Below are 15,363 nucleotides of genomic sequence, written 5' to 3' on the forward strand. Positions count from 1 at the left end.
TTTTATTTATTTATCTATCATTTATATTCCACCTGCTATGTATATCTATTTTATCCCCATGTGCAATATCTAGGCTATGGATGGATAGAACTGCTCCTCGGTTTGACACCTGGGCAGAGGTAAACCAAGGCAAGGGAATTATTTACTCACTCCCCTGCATACGTGTCACCCCAAACATCCTGGATGTTTTTACAAGTTATCCCTACCCATGCAGGAAAAACATTAAGATTTCTAGACCCAGCATTGAATTCCAGGAAATCCAGTGTTGAGGTTTTCCAGCTCTGCTGGAACAGCTTGTCTACCCACTACCATGGTCTTGAAAGTCCCTGTCCATTCCTTCTAGGTCCAGGTCAATAGGCAAAATATAAAGAAAGCTTCACATCAACTTTGTGCTTTAAGAAAAGAAGCTTGTTCTTCATACAATACAAGGGTATAATAGCGAACATCTGTTAACCTATGAAAGGACATGCTAGGAATTGAGATACACGAATGTAGTGGACCTCTGTAGAATCAGCAGCTCTGTAGAATCAGCTAGGGATGTGCAAGGAACCACGGCAGAGAGGCTCGAAGGCCGCAGGGGTGCCGCTTTAAGAGCGGGGGAAGGTGCACTTACCCCTCCCACTGCTTTCCCCCTGCCAGCATCCTTTTTAAAAAAAGCTAATCGGGGTGGCAGCGTACCTCCCTGCCACTCCGTTGCCCCCACTGGCCGGAAGTCCCTGATGCGCCTGCGCGTGCTGGCACGGGCGTGTGCGTGATGTGCGTGCATGCACGTTGGGGGCTTCCGGCCAACAGGGCAACAGGGAGGTACCGCCCCGATTAACCCTTCCAAAAAGATGCTGGTGGGGGGAAAGCGGCATGAGGGGTAAGTGCACCCTCCCTCACTCTTTAAGCGGCACCCCCACTGCCGTCGAACCGGCAGAACTGCCAGTTCTTGCAACCGGATTGGAGGCCCATAAAGGGCCTCCGAACCGGTTCCATGCACATCCCTCGCTCTGACTGGCAAACTAGGTTTTTCAGATTGGAGTTCTTGTAAATGGCAACCCTGATTTATGTTGGCTTTCTCTACAAGGCTGCTTCCCTAAAAGAACCATAGTTAGACACTTAATGATGTTAAAGGTTTAACCAAGGGGAGCTTGGCATGACTCAGGTAAATTCATGAAATGCCTGACAGCATCACTTCTAGTCCTTCCTCCTATAGTTGGCATTCTACTACTTCAACAGTTAATGCCAGGGAACAGCAAATGCAACATACCGCACCGTAACTGTGCATTCTACATTTTCTGTAGGCATGCAATAAGATATGCATGCTTACAAAAATTACACAAAACCCACTATCAAATTAGAGTCTGTCTCAGCCATTTAATCCTGCAAGATTAAAGCCTAATCCCCTTAGCCACTCTGTCAGTGAAGGTCTGGGAGAAGCAAACGGTAACTAATTAAACTTCTCAAAATCACACAATTATCTGATGCATTCGGAATGTAACTGCTCTTACCATCTTACAGTTTTGTGTCATCTCTGTACCGATTTGGGGAATATCGGATGTCAACATGTTGGACACTTAACATTTATACTGGTTAATGATTCTCAAACTGCTGGGAACCTACAAAGCACCAGCACAGCCTGCTGAACCCTGAGCAGGGAAGGGCAACAGAGTCATGAAAGCTCATCAACACAGCTGTTCCCCCAGCCCACTCTCCCTGAAGGATCAGCAGGCTCTCTAGCCTCAGCTAAATCAACAGAGGCATATTGTGCTCCCATCTGCTCCTCCCATTGCCCTTTGTAGGGGGCAGACAGGCTCTCAGCAACACGAAAAGGCTTAGCAGGCCTGACTTGGTGCTGCTGCAGCTTCCGGCTACTCTAGGAGCTCCTTATAGCTTTTAGGACTCTGGCTCTTGTAAGGGGGTCAGGTAAGCTCCTCCCAGGACTGCTCTTGTATTTGTCAAATGCTTTTCTTGCCATGCCCATTAATAGGAGTCTTCAGATATAAAAGTCACCTAATGGTGCAACGGGGAAATGCTTGACTAACAAGCAGAAGGTTGCCAGTTCGAATCCCCGCGGGTACTATATCAGGCAGCAGCGATACAGGAAGATTCTGAAAGGCATCATCTCATACTGCACAGAAGGCAGCAATGGTAAACCCCTCCTGTATTCTACTAAAGAAAACTACAGGGCTCTGTGGGCACCAAGAGTCGAAACCAACTCGACGGCACACTTTACCTTCACTTACAGATATAAAAGATGTGGGGTAACTTTTACAATAACGTTCCCTCCCTGAAAAATCAAGACACAAAAACAAAGAGTTATTTTAGAGTAATGCTGCCTTCGATTTTGCCACTGGCTTACATGCTCCACAGCATACCGCGGGCAGTGCCAATCGCCTCTGTGGGCCTCCCAAAGATGCAGCAATGCTGCTGCACGAGCTGCGCGAGCAGTGCCGGGATGTCTGCCTCTTGCACAACCACATGCTGCACACAACTTCCTTTGGGCATGATGGTTGTGTGACCATGCAAGATGGAGCAGTCCCATTCGCTGCGTATTTCAAAGTCCTGAATGCGCAGGTGGGTCTGACACTGCCCATGTGGTGCTGCGGGGCATGTCAGCCACTGACTGGATGGAAGGAAACAAAGAGTTTCTTTAGTGAGTTTTAATACCTGCAGCTGCAAAGAGTGGCAGCAATTAGGGGATGGTGCTGAAAGCAACCTGCAGAACTATTCCTTCTCTCCTCTCCACAGGGAGTTCTTCAACTGTCAGAGAAGTGTGTAATTTAATACGATGTGAGAAACCTTTACAGATAGGGTAGTGATTTTTTTTTTTTAAATGAATATGTTCTTACCTGTGACTGAAGCCGGAGGCATGGAAAAGTCTCAAGTGCCCAAGCAACTTGCTCCTCATTTTCTGAAAGTGTAATTGTGCAAGTACTGTACACCAGGATGCCCCCTGGCTTCAGCAGCTGTACTGCCTAAGGAGGAAGAATACACTTGCTAAGAGATCATCAGCCTTTCATATGCAAAAATACTTTTAAGAGATACAGACTAGTTCAAACATTTTTCTATACAGGGAAGTTTCAGAGTCCATATTCATTACAACGTGTTCACCGAGGCAAGAATATGAATTACTTTCATGAAAGAGAAATTAACCCCACCAGCAACTGGGGAAAGGCTACAGATCAAGAGAAGGCCTGCTCCTCTGAGAGGGCATCTTTACCATCAGCCAGCCCCTCAATTTAGTGGCTTCTGCCATTTCCCCCTGTAGGAAAGAGCCTGGAATATGGACTGTGTCGCCTAATGCCAGGGAACAGAGGAGTGCCATTCACCATCACCACTACCACTGCTGCCCCCAAATCCCTAATACAGAGTATGTTAGCATGGATTTTAGCTGTAAACTGCTTTGGGAGCCAACCTTGGCTGAAAAGATTGGCTCCCTGAAAATCCTTACAAGACATCATACAGATATCAAATAATATGACCATTTTATTGTATGTAGAGGCTCTTCCATATGCCAAGCCCCTTGTGTCTACCAGCCTGCCACGTGGAACAGCTCTCACTGCATGTTGCAGGCAAATATCCCTGGCAGCAACCAATGGTGCCAAACTGTGTAACTTTGACCAATCCATGTGGCAACCCAGTATACACAAATGGTAAATAGTAGGGATCTGCACGAACACCTTCGGGAGGCAGGGGGCTGGGTCCTTTAAGGCGCAGGTACTCTTACCTTTCTCTTACCTCGCCGCATTTCCCCCTCCAGCACTCTCCCCAAAATCACTGCCGTGGGGCTGCAGCATACCTCCCGGCAGCCCCGGTCAGCGTCCTACCCGAAGTGACACTTCTGGTAGGATGCTGACCAGGACAGCAAGGAGGAACACTGCAGTGATTTGGGGGAGAGCGCCAGAGGAAGGAATTGCAGCAGGAGAGGTAAGAGCACCTTCCCTGTGAGTTAAAGAAAAAACCCTTGGCCTCCGAACCAGCTCGAACACCAGACATCTGAACGGACCACCAAACTAGTTTGTGCACATCCCTAGTAAACAGTATGACAATAAGAGACACCTTTCGTATGGTAGGCTCCAAAGACACACTGGCTGACATCCAGAGTAATTTTGCCCTTGCTGAATGACACTGCACACATGCAGCCATGGGGAAGCAACTTCCCCTCTGCATCTCCTGAAAATAAGTCCCTGAAGGCTGTAGGACCCTCAGGAACATATTTGCAGATGGCACAGATGACTGCAGAAAGAAGGGAGGATTGGTGAAAAACATGCACCCTTCTCCCATTGTGTGAACGCAACGTTATTCAATACACACAATGTTATTCAATGCATGCAACATTAGTCCGCATGTCAGCCACAGTCTTGTAGCAGATACTCTCAGAAGATTGAATATAGTTCCCCACTTGCATCTCCTTTAGGAAAAGCAGAGCACGTATACTAAAACTGACCTTTTAAAAGCAAACATCTTAAGAGCCCTAGGACAGGATTTAAACTCCCTCCCCCTCCTTTTGGCTCAGCAGATTCTAATACACAAGAGAACGCAGCTGAATAAATCATGATTGTTGCTGTTCCCAACCTTCATCTGAGCACAGCAGTGAGATTAAAGCAGATGTATTGAGACAAGGCAAAGAGGGCACCAGGTCATCTTCCCACTAGATCTGCTGAATTGGATTCTTCTTACTTCCATTGATGTAAAAACTTTATTTGGGCTTTTATTTTAAATAAAACTTTGAGTTAATCATTCATTTCAATGGGCTTGAAGATGTAACAAAAGTGTTTGCCTGATTTTGGTGGTGGTGCGGGGGAGAGGAGTGTTCTATGCACCTTTACACAGTAATGTGGCTAGAACTTACAGATCAATCCTTACAAACAGCAATCTACATAAATAAGTAGCCCTCAGAACTTAGGGATACAGAATGAGAGTGAAGCAAACTAAAAACCTCAAACATTTGGGGGCATACAGCTGTGCTACCCCCATTTTAAAGGGGCGTGGGAAACATCGAACTCCATTATAGGAAAGTTGATACCATCACCGGGCCAGTGAACTGGCATTCCTTGGGGGAATCACATATTAACTGGATCTTGACAAGAGTGCCTTGAACTAGTTTTTAACAAAATATGCTGGTTTTCATATACAGAGCTAAAATGTAGCTAAGTTACTTCTACTCCAAAAGTTGCTATTTGCTAGGAAAAATAAAAGCTCCTCCTGAGAAGCTTCACTTTTTGCATCTATCATGAACTGGGTATGCTGAAGAAAGATGACAAACTTTCCTGTCCCCAGTTCTTACTGCACAAGCGGCTGTGTTGACAGACAAGGCTGGGAGACAACAATACCTGACATTTCTGCAGGGGGATTAGTTTAGCTTGCAAATGTGGGTGCCCTCAGAACTACCAAAAACCCCAGGGAATGCTAATTTCCTGGCAGGTGGGGGCATCAACATTACAAGAGAGATGTGTTGAGAGGAAGCCAGAATCGTAAGTTAGGTGAAGGGTAAGAAGCAATTTTCTTTTCAGTTCACCGCATCAAGATGAAACTGGACAAAGGCACCTCTGGAGATGCTTTGCATGGAGGGCCACTAACATGTAAAAATCACCTACCGGCCATCTCTGTTAGAGCAAAAGCTGTGGCCTGATGAATTAAGCTGCTAGCCCAGCTCCAAGGGTGAAGCTACTTGTCCACAGCCTACTTCTGCTGCTTTTATCATTAATACATACCACCCTAAAGAGCTTGCGCTGCAAAGGCTGATAAGAAGTCACCTCCTTTAAAGACCAGGAACAAGCCATATTTGGTCTCTGGCCCATCCCACTACAGGGGGCATCAAGGAGTATCCGATCGAATGATTCAGGTAAGAATGGAGGTTCATCTGCAATGAGGCAAATCACCAATTCAAAAAACATATGCATATTCTTGAATATACTGCATACAGGAGAACCTCATTACTTGCAAGGGTTCCGTTCCTCACCTCCTACCGTGAGTAATGGAACCATGAGCAAAGAGGCATTACAGCTATGAGGAAAGTGGGGGTTAGGTTCCAGGGTGGAGGGGGAAAGCAAAGAAAACCCAGAATGGCAAACAACAAAACACTTAATGTGGCATGCTCCACAGGTCCCCCATGTGCCCAGGAATGCCCCCCCAAAGGACAAAATGCCTCCAAAAAATCACAGGAAAAAAGTCAAAATTTTTGAAACCACAAGACACAAAATTGCTCTTTTAGACAAAATGGATGGTGGAAGTGACTTCCGCAGTCACTTCTGTTCCTCTAAGAACCGCAGATATGTGGGTTTTAACCCTATCATAGCCACAGATACTGGGAACGGGTGTCTATTAGATACCCCAAGGATACGTGGAACCACGAATAGTGGTTCTGTAAATAACGAGGTTCTCCTGTATTCTTTTAAAAAACTATCACTTAGTGTTTGGACACTTCACAATACAAAACATTTAAGTATCACTGGCTAAACTTCAAACAAACATAGTTAAATAGGGGCAGTATCCAAATGTTGTCATAGTGGCCTTAGTTTCAAAAGTCCTTAGTTTAAGAAGTGCTGACAAATCACTACTCTGTTTGCTCAAAGACAACAAGTGTTCCTTTGCCTCCCACCCCACTTCTGGAGGATCTCGAGGGTTAAGATCCTCAAAGTCCTATCCAGCCACACTACAGGTGTATGGCAGCTTTCCTCAAACTTACTGATGATGTCAGGTCAAGACTTAATTTTTGTGCTGAGGCTCACATAAATTTTATTATTGTTATTTTACATTTATATCTTGCTCTTCCACCAAGGAGCCCAGAGGAGTGTACATGGTTATGTTTATCCTCACAACAACCCTGTGAGGTAGGTTAGGTTAAGAGAGCCATGACTGGCCCAGAGTCACCCAGTGAGCTTCGTGGCCGAATGGGAATTTGAACTTGGGTCTTGAGCCTAGTCCAACACTCTAACCACTATGACATGTTGGCTCTCAAAAAATAAACTTGGCACACCAGCTGCTACAGCAGATGTAGCAAATACCAGCCATTTATACATTAGATGGATAGAAGGGTTTTTCCCACTGGGAAGAGCAAGAACATTAAAGAGACAGTCAAACAGGCTTGCTGTGCAAGCAAACCTAGTTCAGCCACCTACCAAATTGTGCCTATATTCTTCAGTCCGAAACTAGGTCACCAGCACTGCAACCTTCTGTTCAATAATTTTAAAAGTTTAAACCGCTCAAAGCCATTTTTCAATGGATCTGCACCAAATCTGCACGAGTGGTAACTCTTGTCATCTAGCTGATGTGTGCTAATGGGCAGGCAAATTAGACCAGTGGTTTCTATTTTATAAGCAATAGAATGTTCAGGGCTTATAATGATGGAATGCTGAAACTACTCTCCACCTTAACTATATTGGCACGATTGTGCCAGTATAATTCTAAAGAAAAGCAGTGAAAAATTGCTTTGCAAAATGCATCTGCTTATTAAAGAGATGGGTGAGGTGGGGAGTATAAGGTCTGAATCTTGTGCCTACCTACCTGGGGCTAATCCCCATTGAACATAGTGGGGATAACCTTTCTATGGGATTGTCCTGCGAGACAAAGACATTTTGAATGCCTATTATTTATTTATTTCATTTCTATACTGCCCTATCCACCCAAAGGCTCTGGGTAGTGTACAAAAACAAAACAAAAAACAAAAAAACTACCATTTAAAACAATCAGCCTAAAACAATATTTTTAAAAATTCAGAACAGTTTAAAGAGAATCTTCTATTATTGAAGAACTAATCTAATCTAACTAATCTAATACAGTGGTTCTCAACCTGGGTTCCTCCAGATGTTGCTCAACTAGAACTCCCAGCATCCCCAGCCACAATTTACCGATTGTGGAGGGACCCATCTGGAGGATAGGGGAACTTCTGGAGGAACCCAGGTTAGGAACCACTGATCTAAGAGAGCAGGAACTAAAAGAGTATGTATAGTACTAAGTTTCTCAAGTATTTTTCAGCACTTTAGGAATCTGGACAAAACTGAAGAGTTAACAGCTTTAACAAAGCTTTTTGTTTTTAATTATTGTGATTGTTTAATTGTTGTTTTAAAATGTTTTAAAATTGTTAATTGTTGTTATATTGTTTTAAATTTTTGTTTTAGGTCTTTACTGTTCTAATGGCTTGTTTTAATTGTAAACCGCCCTGAGCTATTTTTGGAAAGACAGTATAAAAATCAAGTAAATAAATAAATAAATAAAGATCTGAATCCTCAAACTGCTCATGCCAAAGTAGCATAATTCACTTTAGTTGAAAGCCTTTGTTATATGCTGCTGCTTTTGTTTTAGTTGGCTGTCCAAAAAAAGTTATTTTTTAAATTGTAATTGTTATATGTGGTGTTTTTGATTTTTTAAATCTCATATACCTCTTTGCAACCCAGTGGTAGGGGAAACTGGCCATCAAGTAGTTTATTAAATGCAACAAAAATTATGGGACAGCATGCAGGCCAAAATACTCATGACTGAAATTAATGAGTCTAGTCAGGACTAACTTGATTGATTCCAATGGTGCTTAGTCATGTCTAACTAGCATGCCCAATCTCCATTCCCTTCCAATAAACAATCACAAAAACACACCAATCCAATTTGTGTTACCTTGTCCATCTTCTTTCTTGCCAACAGCAAGTGCTTTAGTACCATCGTAACAAAACGCCTTAATACTATTCAGTTTTAGTAATGTAGCATTTTGCTTAATCTTTTTCACTTTTTCGGCTATCTTGTCCATGGCTATCACTTCCCCCTGAAAATCAAAAGGTATGAATGATAAACACAGATGATCTCTTGCTGAAAATTTCTGGTAATAGATTCTTTAGAGTGCACCAAAAAAATTACACATGTGATTTCAAATAATAAACAATCCACCAAACTCTGGAGCTGAAAGGGAAGCTATCTGGTATGTTCTTAGCTCTTTCCAGACACTTTAAACAAAGTGGTTGGACTCATGGATCTGAAGCCATGAACCGGACTTCCTTAAAGAAGTGCCAGCAATTACTAGGAGACAAGGAGCCAGCCATGCGCCTGCCATCCTACCCATATATAAGATTCAACTTATTCTGCCAATCCTATTGTGATTGCACTATGGTCTGCTGTAGCTGAGAAAGAAAGTGCCATTGCTGTCTGTCCTGCTACTGGGCAGGCCTTACTGAAAAGGAAGGTCAGCAGGCCACTACAGGGTAAGAGAAATTAGAGACTTAATAGCCATTTCTCCTTCCAGCTGGCCTGACAGCTCTTTGGCCTTGGGGAACAGTGCCAGGCACCCACAGAACTTCACCTTGCTACTCTGTAATGCCAGGTCAGTCCAAAATAAAACTGAGATCATTCATGACCTGATTGTGGATGAAGGAGCTGACCTGGCACGCATTACAGAGACCTTGTTGGGTGAGGCTAGTGGTCTGGTCTGAGCCCAACTTCTCCCAATGGGATACTCTGTGGTGGAGCAGGTGAGAGGATGTGGGCGGGGAGGTGGTGTGGCTGTGGTCTACAAGAATAACATCACACTTATCAGGATCCCTGTCAGGGAATTGACCTATATGGAATGTGTGCACCTAAGCCTAGGGGCTAAGGATAGACTGGGACTTTTGTTGGTGTACTGATCACCCCACTGCCCTGCAGAGTCCCTAACTGAGCAGATGGACCTGGTTGCACAGCTGGTGCTGGAGTCACCCAGACTGGGTAGTGGGGGACTTCAATGTTCCCTTTGGGACCAGGTTGCTCGGAGCAGCTCAGGAGTGGGGGTGTGCATGAATGGTTCGATAGTGAACCAGTCTGCCATGAACCGGGACCGTTTATTTTATTTATTTATTTATATGATTTCTATACCGCCCTTCCAAAATGGCTCAGGGCAGTTTACAGCACGGTAAAAACAATTAAAACAAGTTAACAGTTAAAATCAAACTGTAAAAACAGAATAAAACCATTAAACTATTCAAACACCTGGAAAATCAGGGCAGCAACTTAATTTAAAATAGTTTGTCAATCATTTAAAAGCCCTGGAAGGCCAGACCAAACAGATAGGTTTTAAAGGCTCTCTTGAAGGACAGTAATGATCAAGTCGCGGATTTCTGCCGCGAGTGCATTCCACAGCCCAGGAGCAGCTACAGAGAAGGCCTGCCTCTGAGTCGCCACCAGACGAACCGGTGGCAACTGGAGACGGACCTCCTCAGATGACCTGGGATCATGCAGAAGAAGGTGCTCTCTAAGATAACTCAGACCTAAGCCATTCGGGGCTTTAAAGGTAATGACCAGCACTTTGTATTTTGTCCGGAAACATATCGGCAGCCAGTGTAACAGTTTCAAAACAGACATAATATGGTCTCTCCGGGTTACCCGAGAGACCAATCTGGCTGCCGCATTCTGAACTAACTGAAGTTTCCAGACTATGTACAAAGGCAACCCCACGTAGAGCGCATTGCAATAGTCAAGCCAGGAGGTTACCAGCTGATGCACCACTGTTTTGAGATCATCCTCTTCAAGGAATGCGCGCAGCTGTCGAATCAGCCGAAGCTGATAGAAAGCACTCCTGGTCATGGTCTCCACCTGAGATACCAGGCTGAAACCTGGGTCCAGGAATACTTCCAAGCTGTGCACCTGCTCCTTCTGGGGGAGTGTAACCCCATCCAGCACAGGAAGATCTAACTCACCCCTCAGATTCTGAGCCCTCACAATGAGCACCTCCTTCTTGCTTGGATTCAGCTTCAATTTGTTATCCCTCATCCATTACGGCCTATAGGCAGGCATTTAGAGAATGAATGTCATTTCCTGAAGATGAAAAGTAGTAGTAGATATGGGTGTCATCAGCATACTGATAACACCCAGCACCAAATCTCCTGATGACCTCACCCAGCGGTTTCATGTAGATATTAAAAAGCATTGGTGACAGAATGGAGCCCTAGGAGACTCCATATAACAGCTCCCATTTTGAGGAGCAACTGTCACCAAGCTCCACCATCTAGAATTGACCCAAGAGATAGGAGCAGAACCACTGCAAAGCAGTGCCCCCTATCCCCAACACCCCCAGGCAATCCAGAAGGATACCATGGTCGATGGCATCAAATGCCGCCGAGAGATCCAAAAGAACCAGCAGAGTCACACTTCCTCTATTGATTCCCTGATAAAGGTCATCCATCAGGCCAACCAAGGCTGTCTCAACCCCATAGCCCGCTTTAAAGCCAGTTTGAAATGGGTCTAGATAATCAGTTTCCTCCAAGACTGCCTGGAGCTGGGCAGCCATCACCCTCTCAATCACCTTGCCCAACCAAGGGAGATTGGAGATTGGCCTGTGGCCTGTAACTGTCCATCGCTAAGGGATCCAGAGAAGGCTTATTTAGGAGTGGTCTAACCAATGCCTCCTTCAGACAGGGGGGCACCCTACCCTCCCTCAGCGATACATTTATGATATTAACTATGCCATCTCCAACAATCTCCCTGCAGATAGAAGCAGCCAAGTCTGGCAAGGATCCAGAGAACAGGTGGTAGGCAGCACCACCCCAAGCAGCTTGTCCACATCCTCAGGAGTCACAGATTGAAACTGATCCAATCTAATACTGCAAGAGGGATCGCTGGACACCTCCTCCATAGACTCTGCAAAAATAGTGGAGTCCAAGTCGGCCCAAATACAGGAAATCTTGTTCGCAAAAAACCCATTAAAAGCAGAACAACTCCGGGAACTGATTTGAGGTAAAAGGAGCAGAAATCAAACTCCTCACAACCCGGGATAGCTCTGCTGAGCATGAACCTGCAGCCGCAATGCGCACAGACCAAAAATTCTTTTTTGCTGCATGCACCACCACTGCATAAGTCTTCAAATGGGTCACATGCTATATCCTGTCAGATTCAAACCGAGTTCTCCTCCACTTGCACTCTAGTCGCCTACGCAACCGCTTTAGCCCCGGCAACAGTATACCAAGCAGCCATTTTTGAAGCAGGTTGGAAGGGATGCTTAGGAGCAATCATGTCTACTGCCCTGATGAGTTCCCTGTTCCAGGTTCCCACCAGGGCACCGACAGAATCACCAGCTGTATCAACATCAAAATCCTCCAAGGCCTTTTGAAATCCCACTGGGTCCAGCAGCCTTTTCAGACAGACTATCCTAATAGGTCCACAACCCCTGCAGGGGTGGATTGCAGCTGTGAGACCAACCTTAACCAGGTAGTGGTCCATCCATGACAATGTGGAAACCACTGGATCCCGCACCCACAGAACACCCCCCGATCCGAACAGAAGACCAAATCGAGTGCGTGGCCAGCAACATGAGTTGGTTCAGAAACTAATTGGGATAGGCCGATAGTTGTCATGGCTGCTATGAACTCCTGAGCTGCACCAGACAAGCCAGCCCCGAAGTGGATATTGAAGTCCCCCAGCACTAAAAGTCTAGGAGACTCCAACACCAACTCCGCGACCAGCTCCATCAACTCAGTTAGGGAGTCAGTTGGACAACAGGGTGGACGGTACACTAGCAGAATCCCCAATCTATCCCTAGTTCCCAGCCACAAAAATATGCACTCAGTATAAGTCAACTGTCTCACAGGGGCCCTGGCAAGGGAAATGGTATTCTTATAGACCACAGCCACTCCACTCCTCAGCCCACATCCCCTAGCCTGCTCCGCGACAGAGTAACCTGGTGGGAGAAGCTGAGCCCACACAGGACCACTCGCCTCCCACAACCAGGTCTGTTATACATGCCAGGTCAGCTCCCTCATCCACGATCAAATCGTGGACAATTTTGGTCTTATTCTGAACTGACCTGGCATTACAGAGGAGCAAGGTCAGGCTCTATGGGTTGTTGGAGCTGCTCCACGAGGCCTGAGAGTTGACAGAGCAGTTGGAAGTGGAAACAGTTATTAAACTACTGATTTCCCTTCCCCTGTTACGGCCAGCTGCTCTGCCAGCGCCAATTCTTCTATTCCCCACCACAATAGTAATAGCTGCCCCAGAACCACTGGGTGCACTTCCAGCACCACCCCACTCAAGAGAGCCCAAACACATACCTGCAGAAGGCCTGGCACAACCCAACCCCCCCCCCCAGCCCTCAGTCCCACTCTCGAAGGCCCAGTCCCAATGGCCGGCCGCCTACAGGCAGCCCAACAGCTATGCCTTTGGTGAGCCTCCTTGCTTTTAAGCCAGCAAGCCCCGAAAGCCACACCTCTCACAAGCAGCTCCCAGAACAAGCTACAAGTGGTTCTCTTCAACAGTCTGGGGGCTGGCAACCAGCCAGCTAAAACTTGGCAGCAGACAAGCAGGCTGCTCCCCATCTTGGCTGGAAACTCCACAGGAGGCAGAGGGACCAGTTGGTAAGTCCCTGCAAGGCAGATGGAATAGCGTTACAGCTCCTTGTTACCTCCCTTGGATGGTTTGATGGGCCAATCACAAACTGGACCAACCTTCAAGAAAGGCAGGCCCGTCAGAGATCAAACTGAATTGGCCCATGTGCAGAGGCCAGGTGAGTGAATGTTGGGAGCCCCACTGCTGCAGTTTGGGGGGCACCGCTGCAGCTTCCAGGAGCAGCACCGCGCTGGTAAGCACTAGCAGCACCTTCTCATTTACTTTTAAAGGTGCCTCTTGCCAGCCCCAGTGCCGCCTGCCCACACCAGCCAACCTAAGCTTTATCCCAACTTTACATACATAGCCATTTGAAACAGTTTGAGCTGGCTCCGTCAAACCAAGCGGCTGGGCTGGTCGGTTCAACCAAACTGGTGGGTTGGTCCAAATGTGTGGGAAGCGGTCCACACATACCCCTACTCAGGGCTTCATAGTGGCCGTTACAACTATGGGCCTATCTCAAGTGGTCTTGGGACCAATTCATGCTTCTTGTCACACACTCAATTTGGTCTTTTGCTCTGATCAGTCTGGTGTTCCGTGGGTGTGGACTCCTGTTATTTCCCCATTGTCATGGGGAACCACCATCTGACTAAGGTAGGATTTGCAGCCACAACCCACATCTGCAAGGGTGAAGGACCTATTAGGATGGTCTGCCCAAGAAGGTTATCGGATATAAAAAGATTCCAAGAAGCCTTGAAAGTGTTTGAGTTGGCTCTGCCAATTATACTGTCGATGCTCTGGTGCAAATATGGAATAATGGACCCACTAGAGCAGTTGACACAATCACCCCTAAGCGTCCTCTCCGACTGGCTTCAAAAATTAGTACCGTGGTATTCGGAAGAACCACGGGAGCTGAAGTGGCAAGGCAGATGACTAGAGCACAAATGGAGGAAGACTCAACACAAATCTGATAGATTACAATACATAGCATATTTGAAGATCTATGCTTTGGCAATGCAGGTGCCACAGAAGTGGTTCTTTTCTGTCTGCATTGCTTCCATAAGTTAACATCCAGCAAAGTTGTCTAGGGTTGTGAAAAGACTAGTACATTTCCCTTCCCCCTTGAACTCGAATCTGGAACCTTTGATCACTGGCTGTCATGTTTTTAATGACTTTTTTGTGCATAAAATATTTTGTATTCAGGCCAAACTGGATTCCATATTTATTGTCCCACAATTCCTGTTATGGGATCAGATTGGATTGCTTTCAGATTGTGACTCCTGAAGATGTGGACAAATTGCTTTTGTACCTACCACCTGTTCTCTTGACCATTGCCCAACTTGGCTCATTTCATCTGCCAACAATACTATCAGAGAGGGTCTAGGAGGGCAGGATGGCTTCTTGCCTTAAGGAGACTATTTATTAGACCTTTCTTGAAGAAACCTGCACTAGATCCCTCAGCTTTAGCCAGTTATAGAACTGCCTCCAATCTTCCATGGTTGGGCAAGGTGATTGAGAGAATAGTGGCCTCTCAGGTCCAGGCAGTCTTGAAGGAAACAGATTATCTAGACCCATTTTAAACTGGATTTTGGACAAGCTATGGGGTTGAGACTGCTTTTGTCAGCCTGAGGGACTATCTCCAATTGGGTACTGACAGGCGGAGTGTGACTCCACTGATCCTTTGGGATCTCTTGGCGGCTTTCAATACCATCGACCATGGTATCCTATCCGGTAAACCTGAGGAAGCTGGGATTGGGTGGCACTGTTTTACAGTGGTTCCATTCCTAACTTTCTGGCAGAATACAGGTGGTGTTGCTTGGAGACTATTGCTTGCAAAGCGAGAACTAAAGGCATGGAGTTCCACAAGGCTCCATATTTTCTCCAATGCTTTTTAACATCTACATGAGACTTCTGGGAGAGATCATCAGAAGATTTGGTGCAGGGTAATATCAATATGCTGACGACACCCAAATCTATTTCTCCATATCAAATCCATCAGGTAATGGCATAACCTCCCTAAATGCTGCCCAGAGGTGGTAATGGGCTGGATGAGGGATAACAAATGGAATCCAAATAAGATGGAGGTACTGACTCTGGGGGGTCAGA

The 15,363-nt window shown here is 45.9% G+C and overlaps 1 protein-coding gene across 10 annotated transcripts in view; it reads right to left on the bottom strand.

Annotated features, from left to right (window-relative positions):
- Window positions 1-15,363, bottom strand: part of NSUN6 (NOP2/Sun RNA methyltransferase 6) — a 41,178-nt gene that overhangs the window by 1,249 nt on the left and 24,566 nt on the right. For 9 of the 10 annotated variants that reach the window (XM_053262136.1, XM_053262132.1, XM_053262130.1 and 6 more), the window contains 3 exons: window positions 8,596-8,740; window positions 5,700-5,848; window positions 2,835-2,960 (listed from right to left, as the gene is read on the bottom strand). In XM_053262136.1, the coding sequence (XP_053118111.1) occupies window positions 2,835-2,960; window positions 5,700-5,848; window positions 8,596-8,740 (420 nt within the window). The remainder of the gene's footprint in view (window positions 1-2,834; window positions 2,961-5,699; window positions 5,849-8,595; window positions 8,741-15,363) is intronic. The other variant, XM_053262137.1, reaches the window with a different exon arrangement.

This window comes from Hemicordylus capensis, chromosome 6 (assembly GCF_027244095.1).
Source record: "Hemicordylus capensis ecotype Gifberg chromosome 6, rHemCap1.1.pri, whole genome shotgun sequence".
In the NCBI taxonomy this organism is placed as follows: domain Eukaryota; kingdom Metazoa; phylum Chordata; class Lepidosauria; order Squamata; family Cordylidae; genus Hemicordylus; species Hemicordylus capensis.